General features: G+C 41.3%; 1 protein-coding gene across 3 annotated transcripts in view; it reads right to left on the bottom strand.

The window, feature by feature from the left end:
- Window positions 1-12,077, bottom strand: part of GSAP (gamma-secretase activating protein) — a 62,629-nt gene that overhangs the window by 23,559 nt on the left and 26,993 nt on the right. For 2 of the 3 annotated variants that reach the window (XM_035126593.2, XM_035126594.2), the window contains exons 19-27: window positions 11,569-11,622; window positions 10,199-10,327; window positions 9,184-9,236; window positions 7,817-7,848; window positions 6,104-6,165; window positions 4,981-5,076; window positions 4,201-4,271; window positions 3,288-3,382; window positions 1,472-1,591 (exon numbers count right to left, since the gene is read on the bottom strand). In XM_035126593.2, the coding sequence (XP_034982484.1) occupies window positions 1,472-1,591; window positions 3,288-3,382; window positions 4,201-4,271; window positions 4,981-5,076; window positions 6,104-6,165; window positions 7,817-7,848; window positions 9,184-9,236; window positions 10,199-10,327; window positions 11,569-11,622 (712 nt within the window). The remainder of the gene's footprint in view (window positions 1-1,471; window positions 1,592-3,287; window positions 3,383-4,200; window positions 4,272-4,980; window positions 5,077-6,103; window positions 6,166-7,816; window positions 7,849-9,183; window positions 9,237-10,198; window positions 10,328-11,568; window positions 11,623-12,077) is intronic. The other variant, XM_035126595.2, reaches the window with a different exon arrangement.

The raw sequence follows: 12,077 nt of genomic DNA, 5'->3' as shown, positions 1-12,077 counted from the left end.
AGCTGAACAGAGCTATATAAAGCAGACGCACAAGAGAGGAGATTTGCAAAATTGTTTGTTTGATAAAGAAACACTGTGGGTGTGTTATTGTAAAGCTGTAGCAACGAGTACTCTGGAGGAAGTGAAGCCCCTTTCCAGTATTTCCATTTCCAAGATAAATACATTACGACCTGTGCAAGGAACACAGTAACTGAAAAAGGCCCCAGAATTGTAGGATACAAACATACATGCAGAAGGCTTCCACCCAATTATTGCCATGTCTGTCAACTTATTTTAGATCCACTGTTTACATAATTAAACCATTCTAACACAATTTTCTGCTTTCTACGCTCTTCTATTAGCACGAATTCAGTTAAATCAAATATTTCTGCCCACAATTTACTATGTTCTTTGTTGCAGCTAGAATATTTGAATTGAACTTAAATGTTACAGAGATAATATAAAATGTCTTGTGGCATCTTAAAAGGCCAACAAATTAATGAGGCATGTCAATGAAAGGTGAGACAAGACACTTCTGTTTTTGCTACCCTTCCGATTATCAATGCTATAAACACAAGAGTATGAAGAGCCATGAAAGACTGGAGTGAATCTTAGCCTCACTCATGTCCTGCCCCCTGGAAAGTTTAGTGTGAACCAAAATCAAACTCTTTTTTGGTACGCATCCTCTTTCTTTAAAACAAAAACAAAAACAGATCCCACCTGTCACAGGGGCGCTGGCGGCTACTCTAGAGTAAAGACTCTCCGACACGCTGCCTTTTCATGTTTTTATTATGTGCAGACTATTTACAGTGCAGAAGCTGTACAACGTACATGTTCTCAGTCTGGGTCAGTACCCCGGAATGGTGATTCCCGCGTCTTTTTCCAAGAAAGTAGTCTGGGAATCCCCAATCTCCGCCCCCATTTCTTCTTGCGCAGCTCCGGAACTGGAGGGAGGGGTCTCCTAGCCGCGTTTTCCTTCTTCCCCTTTTCCCTCTCCCTTCCTCCCTGTCCCGGGCGGAGCAGGGGCTCTGTGACCCTGTCAGAGCCCTGCCCTCTACTTCCTGCTTCCCCACTCGACTCATCCCCTTCCCCGCTCCCGCTTGTGCTCGGGGAAGAACTGGTTGTCAAGGTGGGAGGGGGCAGTCTATAGCTTCTGTCCCTCACACCACCCATATGGGCATATAACAGAGATATACTTGCAGGCCCCATTTCAATGGAAAATCAAGCCTTTCCCCTGCATCGCATCCCATCCCAAGTAACGAATCTACACACTAGGACGTGGCATGATGCCAGCTAGAGGTGGAGCTAAGTCCTCCATCACCCGGAGTGGCGGGCACCCAGGGGGCGGGGCGAGCGCCACTGACGCCAGCCCCCGTCGCTTTCACGTAGGACAGGGAGACTTAATTTCCAAATAACAGTTATTACTGTTCTAGTGCTCTATTCAGAGCTGCTAGCAAATAGTTAATGATGGGATATGGAAAATCCATCTTACCTTTCAAAAGTTTCATTACGCACTTCTCCGTCAAATGTAGCACTCCATGGTCAATGTAATGCAAGAGGGCATGCAAAGGGAGACATCGGATGCCCAGCGCTATATGCAGAGTATGAAATCCTGCAAGTTTGAGAGAGAAATATTCCCCAGCAAAAGCAAAAGCAAATCAAACACCCTATTCAGAAACGCTGGGTGAGGTTTGACTAAGCAGACCTACTGAAATTAATAGACCTAATTTAGTTATGTCCATTAATTTCAATGGATCAACTCTGAGTAAAAATAAGCACCGGGCTACACCATTACTCTAATGCAGGCATCCCCAAACTTCGGCCCTCCAGATGTTTTGGACTACAATATCCATCTTCCCCGACCTCTGGTCCTGTCAGCTAGGGATCATGGGAGTTGTAGGCCATAACATCTGGAGGGCCGCAGTTTGGGGATGCCTGCTCTAATGGCCTCACAAGTGACAAGATGATTAGCCAAGTTCTCTGGCAAAAACATTCTTAGTTGGATTGAAAACCAGCCCAAGTCTCTTGGGTCAGATGAGAAACCCCTGGCCGTTTTGGCAAACTGCCCAGCAACAGGGGTACAGGTCAGTGTTAGGAAATTTCTCCAGAGGCTGCTTCTCAGAAAGCTGCCCCGCTGCTAACGGTGTGGTCCACATCATAAAGACAATTCCTCTTTTCATGGATAACTCCTCTGAATCTTCCCTGCTCAGAATAAGATTCGCCCAGTGGCTCATGAAGGTGAATTGGTTATGGAAGCAGCAACATTATTTGTACACCAGGAATATTTCTTATAATGGTGTGTGGATGATGACATAAAACAAATTCAAATCAACGCTCGCCTGTTAAGTTTTGATTTTTAGATAAGAACGCCTTATCTTGAAATAAAGGCGGTCGGGCGGAGGGGAGGGAGGCACAGGAGGAAGCAAAGGTAAAAATTATTATTATTATTATTATTATTATTATTATTATTATTATTATTATTATTATTATTATGCCAAGCATCCGTTCCAGCTCTGCCTGTCCCACAGAGTCCCCTCTTGCAACTGCCTGGTAAGAAAGATCTTGACTTATGGTTTTTTTTATTGGGGTTTTATCACTGCCTTGGTAGGATCTGTATCCTGAAGGGCAAGATATAAATTATTGTACTAAACAACCAACGTTAAAAAAACTCAATATTTAAAGTTTCCTCTGTATACAGAGGAACTGAAGAAAGCTAGCCTCCACAAATGGGCACTATGACTTTTATATTCTCCCTTTCCTACAAGAAGCTAAGTGTGGGGTGTTGTGTATTGAGTCAAAGGGTTTTATATCTGTATTACTATCGTATGTATTTGCATTAGGGTAAAGTACGGTAACTGCTACTATTGGTTCATTTAAGCTGCTGTATTTGGATCCTCTGTCTTATTGGTTTCCTCCAAAAGGCAGCACTGTGATTGCCTGATATTGTTCCCTCCAAAATGTATCCCTTTCTAGCTAGTTCCCTGTCCCTATAAATGTAGCCTTCCTGCCCTCAGAGTCAGTCTTGTTCACTTTAATAAAGAGCTGTTACTAGAGAACTGTCTCCAGCATGTTATGTCAAGAGAGCTGAAATCACAAACCCCACGTCACAACATGGGGTACACTTGGCTTTTCACTCCTACAAAATCTAACTCTGACAACAACCCCTTGGAGGTAGGTCAGGATGACAGAGCGAGAGACTCACAGTTGAGTGGGAACTTCAGTGCAAGCCAGTACCGTAATTACTGCAGAACTCTGGCTCTCCCTGCCTAAATTAATGGCACATAGAGCTTGACTGTCCTAGGACTTACCAGGAGGCAAAGGCATGCACATTCCGCTGGTGGCCTGTAGAATCTGACACATGTTACAGAATACGACCATCTCATCCAATCTTCCTTCCTGCCTACTGCATAAAAGATAGGAACAGCATGGAATGTAAGAAGAGTAAATTCACATACTTCCCTGAACTTCTTTCATTATTCATAGCCCAGCTTCATAAACCATATGCTCATCCCTCCACTTGCAAGCTAGCTGCAATGTGGAGAACCTGCTTTGTTAACCAGTTTTTCCAAAACAGGGAACTCTGATTTAATTTAATATCAGTTTAGTAGCCGGGACATTAGGTCAGAATCTCCTTGTCAAAGCCAGTGTGCAAGACAATGAAGCAAAGGATGAAGGAGTTTGCAAACTTGTTTATGCATCTAAAATACTATTAACCCTACTCTTCATTGACAATTAATCCCAGGAGAGAGTATAATAAAACCATTTAATGTGCCTCAGTTTCCCGTAAAACAAGACTTGACACCCATTTCTGACATCACAAACCATGTACTATTGCATAGTAAGGAATGCTATGTCTAAAATGATCCTTCAGCTGCTTAAACTGGAAACACAAGCAGGAAACAATACATTACAGTCTAAAAATTAAAGTAATAGTTGTAGCATAATTACATTTTGTGGTGTTTCATAAGCAGAACTATGTATTGTTGAACATGTTGAATTAATTTGTCACAGGTAATAACAAAAGATTAAATAGACCTTTATGCATATAAAGCTCTGATCAATGTCCTTAGCAAGTCTATCATATGTAGAGTCAGGTAATCATGACAGAATCTCACCACCCCAAAGAAAAAACACAACACTCTTTTCAGCTTTTGTCTTAACTTTTTTGGGGTTCTCTTTTTTATTGAACTTATTGTGACTTAATGGAAAATAATTACTTACCATGAGAAGATCCAAGGACCAAGACTATATTTCTTCCAAACGTTCTCCATTATCAAGCATATTAGATCCAGCTAGAAAGGGGAGGGGATATATTTGAATTCTTATGTACAAGACTTTCCAATTTTCTAAATTAGTCTCAGAATTCTCACAACAATTCAACAGTCATCACTACAATTAAGCAGATTGAACACATTTGCTATGGCTGAAACCTCATTAAGCACAGTACAGTTTAATTCTGAGTAAACATGCTTAGGGATTGCTCTGGAGGGGACCAGTTCTATGAACAATTACTTTAGAGTAAGCGCTACTGAACTCAAATGAAACTTATCTGTGATTTCCGAGTAACATTCATAGGACTATGCTGTAATTACACCAACAATATGTGCCGTATGTGAAAGCAGCTTTCTGGGTAGAGTTGGTGGCCCAGCCAATGTGGTCAAAAAGCTTGCCAATGTACCTGAACCAATGAGGAGTTCAATCCTGCTTTCTCCACAAGGTTTGGGTGCGCCAATAAGTTCCCCATAGGGAACCAAGCAGGACTGAACTCCCCTGCCCCTCAGCTGATGCCTGGGAAGTTCTGTCCTGCTTTCTGCCCATCCTGCTGCTTCTCCATCACACAGGATGCTGAGTGCAGGGCAGGTGAATGCTATTAGGGGAAATAGTCTCACGAGCTAAATGGTGAGGCCTGACAGCAACACAACATTCTAAAGGAACAAAATGATGTCTTGGTAAAACATATATATATATATATATATATATATATATATATATAGAACTGACCGATTTCGAAACATAATCCACAGCTATTTGGTCAATCTTCTTTTTGCCAACATGCTGCAGGTGCCTTGCGAGGTGATCTTTCAACTGTGCTACTATCTGAAAATACAAACCAGTAACTTACAATTCTAATATTAAAGAGAACAAGGGGAGGGGTAATCCTAACCAGTTAAGATTAGTTTTATAAAGCAAACAGTTGTCTATGCCTTAGCCACAAGTAGTTATTGTATGGGGGGGTTGCGAGAACCCTCGAGGTCACTTCCAACTCTACAGTTCTATGATCTAGGACTCTATGACCCATGGAACTCTTTATGCTTTGTCTCACATTAATTAATTTGTCTCACATTAATCCTGAAGGAGCGTCTCCACCTCCATCATTCTGCCCGGACACTGAGGTCCAGCACCGAGGGCCTTCTGGCAGTTCCCTCGTTGCGAGAAGCCAAGTTGCAGGGAACCAGGCAGAGGGCCTTCTCGGTGGTGGCGCCTGCCCTGTGGAACGCCCTCCCAACAGATGTCAAAGAGAACAACAATTACCAGACCTTTAGAAGGCATCTCAAGGCAGCCCTGTTTAGGGAAGCTTTTAATGTTTGATGGATTTCTGTATTTTAGAATTTCTGTTTTGTTGGAAGCCGCCCAGAGTGGCTGGGGGAACCCGGCCAGATGGGTGGGGTATAAATAATAAATTATTATTATTATTATTATTATTATTATTATTATTATTATTATTATTATCATCATCATGTATTCCTGCAACCTCCACGGATACCTGTGACATGGAAACAATAAGTGAACCAATTTATTTTCTGCACATGCAACCCATACTCCCACTTATTATGTAAATTCCAGAAGTGAAAATTGGGGTCTATAGCCTTCTATACAGAGAGGGTCTTAGTGGGAGGTTGCATGGTATTTTCTCAGCAATCCAAAAGCTCATATTCAACACCAGAAGATTACCTAAGAGCCGTTTACAATGCAAAATTCAACCTGAGGAAATGTGTGAGCATTTCTGTATAGTAATTTTGCTGACCAAAGAAAACAGAGCTTCATGAAGAAATTGAACAGTAACATTTTACATTTTCCAATATCCTTTCTTAAACAACTTGTGCCACCTATTGCCAACACATACCAGTCCTGTTAGCAACCGTTGCTGGTAATCTTCTTCCTGGAAGAGAGGAACCATCTTTTCTTCTGAAATTAAAGAAGAGAAGGAGAGGCCATATTATGTTGTTGTTATTCAAGGACTATGCTATACATCAGAGTCCTCTGGGTAACAGGGCACATGTTTGAGCAGCTTCTGAATGTAGTGCCAACCTTTTGCCTGAATTTTGATGATCAGGGAACACAGAAACTGCCTTAAACTGAGTCAGATCATTGATGCATCTACAGCTTGCCAGGAATGGAGAAGAGGGACCCTTCAATGTTGGCGACTGAAGCCAGGACCATTTACGGGCAAAGCATGTTCTCAACCACTGAGTGATAGTCTTTCTCCATAAGGAAATAAATTTCTTACCAATTTTTTAAAATATCCATGCATGGCTATGTAAGGCAAGCTCAGTTGAGGGTTGCCTTCACACCAAGCCTGAGAAAACCTGGAGTGAATTCTGAGAAGCCTAACATAGGAACAGGATGGTAGTATCTAAGATGCCCCCTAAGTACCACAAGCCCTTTAGAGCCAGCAGGCCCAGATAAATCAGGGGGGGAAATACAAAATGCTCTTTGTTCTGAAGTTGACATTCATAGCTCACAGCACACACAGGATCTTGGTGTGTAGGTTGGGATCCTTGAAGCAAAACATTGCTTACTTGCCACTTGGCTTCTTTAAGCACAATGAGCAGTCAGGCCCATGTTTTAGGCCCCCAAACGTAATGGGAATTAACTTGCAGATGCCTTTGAGACAGGACTTTGGTACTTCCAAATGGTACCTCTAAGTTATGTGTAACTATCAGCACCCTGATCTTGGAACACTTTACTAAAAGTTTCACGATAAGTAAACATATTTAGGAAAATACCGGGGGGGGGGGGTCCCCACTGAAATGAAGCAAATATATTTGCCTGCAAACTTATTTCCCACAGCAATCTTTTCATCCAAGTACCTCTCCCAAGAAATCTAGAGCAGCGTTCCTGCATTTTAATTAAAAGCCACCCCCCCACACACACACACACTTACTCTGTCTTCAGCAAATCTGTGTGATTCACAGAACCAGGCAATTCACCATTTACACACACACACCATTTACATGCAACCACGCACACACGTGGTGCCAGGAACCTGGAAGCGGATTCTGGAAATGGGGAGCAGCCTGAATAGTCTTCCTGGCTTGCAAGGAGACCCTCCCCAGAGCCCAAAATAGACATCCTGTTTGGGCTTGGGGGGGCTCATCATGAGCCAGGGGGGCAGCAGGGCTTTGTGGAGCTGCTGAGCCTCCCTGCCTAACAGCTGACATGCGGAGTAGCGCAGCCGCCACAGCCACTTCCCTGCATGTCAGTTGTGCAAGCCGCACAAGCCGGAGGGGCAGTGTGGCTTCCTTGACCTGCTCAGCTGACATGCAGGAAAGCAGAGAGTGCTGCTGCACTATCCTGCATGTCAGCTGTTAGGCGGCGAGGCTCATCAGCTTCAACAAAGCCCGTCTATAGAGTCTCCTTGCAAGCTAGTAGGACTCTCCAATGTGCTCCCAATATACATGATTTCAGTTACGCATGCGACAGTGTGGAACGTAACCCCCATGTAAATTTGGGAGTTGCCTGTATGGCAGAAATGTCATAGAGGGAACACTGAGCCGGAATTTAAATATCACTATTGGTAGCCATTCAGCAGCAGGGAATACTACGGTAGTCTTACCTGTGTTCCATTTATTCAGGCTGGAAAACACTCTAAGTGAAAAGAAAAATGTTATTAATGTGCTTCAAAGGGGGAATTGCTCAAACATATGTAGAAAACACACACACAATCTACACAACAACCACGGATTTCTGAAATGAAAACACAACAGAAACTGAAAACAGCAAGACACTGGGTCAGTGTAAATAAGTATGTGGAGGATTCAACTTTAGGTCTCTGACCAGATAGCTAAAAAGAGAAATAGATCATGTTGCTTTATTTGTTTTTTTCTTTATTAATGACCAGTGTAAAGTTTTGTAAATAATAAAGACTCTGAGAAACAGAACCAAATGGGGTTTATTCCTGTAATGGGAATTTCACTAAGAGATAGCTGGAATGCTGCTGCTGCAAAGAAGTAAAAGATGCAGGAAAACTTTTCTGTAAAAGGATCTCTGCTGCAGAAAGAAATGAAAACCCAAAAGTAGATGCTCACACACAATAGAACAGGTGGAAGCTTGCAAAAATGCAAATCAAAACAGGATAAGGTATGAATTATATCACACACCAAACCTGGATAACTAACTGAATACTAATAACACAAAACTGGAGCATTTCTTCAAAATGGAAACTTCAAAGTGGAAAATAGTCTCAGCCAGCTGGTTTATATGTCACTGGTTATTGCCCAGTAAAGCTTATGATATGCTACAGGATAACCACTCCTCCTTCTAGCCATCCATATTTTTATTTGAAATAATGATACAGCAACCAGAATTAACTAGGCGTCTATACAACAGAGCCAATCCCTTGCTTTCCACCAGGTAGTCCATGAACACTTAAAATTTCTGCCACTGATATGCCAGTACTGCAAGGCATGCTGTTTTGTCTTGGGGGCAGCCTGAAAATGACAGGGAGGATGGCCTTTCTGTGTCAAGTGATGCCTGCCTCGATCAGAATATACAGAAGTTGTTGTCACATGGATCTATACCATCACACTGTGAACTCCAACATAAATGCCAGTGCTGATGAAGGCAAAGAGGGGTGGACACTCAACATCAGAGGCGCCAACCTTTGTCGCAAATGGGGGGCGGTGGTGGCCATGTGTGCACAGGATACATGAGTGATGGGATCCAATTTTGGGAGGAGCCCAACATAACAAGATGGTGTCCCTGCTTAACCTGATAGCAGAAACCCACACCGTTTGAAGTTTTATAAGTTACCAATGAACCATTGACTGTTCGCCATGAGGTGCCAAAGTGTTTTTTTGGAGGCATCTGCAACTTGTTCTCCAGCTAAATTTCACAAACACACTAAAAACAGACAGACCCTTTAAAATGCAGTCTTTCACTTAGGCAAAACTGGAAACAGCAACGTTACAGAAATCAACTTACTTCTTTGCGTTTTCAAGCATGCTTTCCGTATATGTTGTTCTCTCTTCAGTTCTCTAAAACAAAGTGTAAATTACTTGATTTAAGAACATTATGAGATAGTCAATTTTATTCTATCAATGTCTAATAAAAATTTTAAGTCAAAAGATAAAAGAAAAGCTAAATCACAGAATGGGAAACTGTGGTTGCTCATTACACCAGAACCAGCCCTCGCATTGACTAGGAGAAGTCACGTGTACAAAATGCACAGCCTACATTGGTCACCCCAGGCTTAATCACACCCGTCTGGATGGAAGATAAAAGGAGTATTGAAATGGAATTAGACAAAGAGATGTCTAAATGAGTATTTAAAATTACCAGTGAACGTGTGAATCCACAGCAAGGCCCAGTTATTTCTTTACTGTAGGACAAACCTTTCTTCACGAACACAAAACCAATTACCAATATCAAAACGGTGTGCCCACAGTCACGTTCTCAAAATCTCTTAGTTAAAGAGAAATGAGTGAGTGTGCAAAAATGTGTTATTTCTCTAATACAGCAATCATATATTGCAAAATTACTTCTACCAGCAAGCAATTCAGATAAAAATTGTCATGTGGTTTAATCAATATGCAAATTCATTTACACATCTGAGTTCTCTAAAGTGTTTTGTGGCTATTTTGTTTAATCTTATCCTCTTTTTCTGTTAGCTTGATGTCGTTGAGGTATCATACTGTTAGGTCTTTCAATTATTAACTACTAAATGAACTGCTTAATGTGATTATAACATTGATATTGGATATTGTTTTGTGGTCTATTACATTCATTTAATCTCCTGATATGTTTTTAAATTAACTGCAATTGTTGCACTTATTGTTATAGAGTAATGTATTATAATTGTGGTTACTATACTCTATATATCCTATGAACCACTTTGAGCACAATATACTTACGGTATGAGAAACACAGCATACAGATAAACAGGCTGTGACAAAATGGAAAGTCTGAACCATAATATTCATTACTGAGATCCATTTACCTCATCTGAAAGCAGTTTATCCCGTTCCAGCCTAAGCAGCTTGCTGTTGAAACACATGTGTGGGTCAAAACACCTGGAGCATTCCAAGCTTGAACCTAGCTTTTCCCAGAAGCCTTTGCACTTCTGTACCTTAAGAGAGAGAAAGCAAGAGATAGCAGAGAAGTTATTTCCTCCTATAAACAAAAGTTAAGCAAATGAGATAATGAGACATGCAGAGTCTAGCTTTGGTACGCAAAGAGCTTTAAAGTGAGTGATAGAGAATTTTTTTATCACCCAGACATTAACCTGTTGCACAGCCTCAAAATGTTTATACACTGAAACAAAATACATGCAATTTTTCTCCTGAAGATGGGGAATCTTGAGAGTAGGTTTGGTTATACTATATCTTCAGATATTAACTTCAACAATATAGTTGCATACTGAAATATTTGGCAGTGATCTTGCTTGTAATTTTAACACATGCTCAAAGTTTTCACATCAGTACAACGTAAAACAATTATGTTGAATGAAACATCCACATGAATTCTGAAGGAAATAAGAAATCAAACGAGTCCTTGAATCCTGCCTGCTCCTGCTTAAACATCTGCCATATAAAATCCATGGTGGTGTGGAATTCCGATATTACTCCATGAAAAACAGTAAATGTTGGAATCATTTCAAAATCCAGATGCTTAAGGCATTTAGTGCACCATTCAGTCTCGGAGTATGCAGGTACCTCAGGTTAAGAACTTAATTGGTTCCGGAAGTCTGTACTTCACCTGAAGCGTACTTAACCTGAAATGAACTTTCCCATTGAAAGTAATGGAAAGTGGATTAATCCAATCCAGGCAATGAAAAACACCCCCTAAAACAGCAATTTAACACAAATTTTACTGTCTAATGAGACCATTGATCCATAAAATGAAGGCAATAATCAATGTACTATACTATAAAATAAATAAGACAGTATTGTAGATGAAAAAAATTAACATTTACAGTGGTACCTCGGGTTAAGTACTTAAGTGGTTCCGGGGTGCCATTCACACCCTGAAAAGTACTTAACTCAAGCGGCGATAGTGCGTGTGCGCAAAGCACTGATAGAGTGCTTCTGCGCATGTGTGCGTGGCGGAACCCGGAGATAACACTTCCGTGTCCGCGGAGAACTTAACATGAAAGTACTCAACCTGAAGCGTACTTAACCTGAGGTATGACTGTATGCTACAGTATTTGATAGAATTGTTGAAAAACAATGTGGAACAATAGTGTCCCCTAGTGGCAATTTTGTAAAATATGATAAATTACACATACAGATAAATCTACATAAGTATTTCTGAAAATCACAAACATGCAACTCACTATCCTGCTAGCAAGTGTCTCTTATGCAAACATACCTTTAACACAGGTAGTGAGATAATGTGTGTTCTGCATACAATTCCAGGGATATCCTACAAATACAAGAACACAAGATCTTAATCTAGGCTAGGGATGTGGCACCAACTTCCCCTGCAGACTTGGATAGCAGGCTATGAAAAAATAGGGGAATATTCTTCTCTTCAGTGCTCAAGGTTGCTTCAAGACAACCTGTTTATTGAGTATTCATCCCAATTTGTTTGCACAAAAACTGCAGGGAGGTTAGACAACTTGCGTCAACCAACTGTTACCTCACATTTTTCAGTGCATTTTCCCGTAACTTTGGGAAGTCCCATTTTGGCCCTGGGTTTGTTGTGCAAGAGTGACACATCCTCTCTAACTGCACAACCTAAATTTGCTGGTCTGTGACTGAATCCCACACGGAAACAGTGACAGCCTGATACCACCCCCAGGTTCCAATTATGGGGCCATGTTAAAGAGGAGCGATTACAGACTCTTAATTAAATCCTAGCTTAAGAGAAAGGGTAAC

The sequence above is a fragment of the Zootoca vivipara genome, chromosome 10 (genome assembly GCF_963506605.1).
Source record: "Zootoca vivipara chromosome 10, rZooViv1.1, whole genome shotgun sequence".
Classification (NCBI taxonomy): domain Eukaryota; kingdom Metazoa; phylum Chordata; class Lepidosauria; order Squamata; family Lacertidae; genus Zootoca; species Zootoca vivipara.
This window is presented reverse-complemented; position numbering and strand designations above follow the sequence as displayed.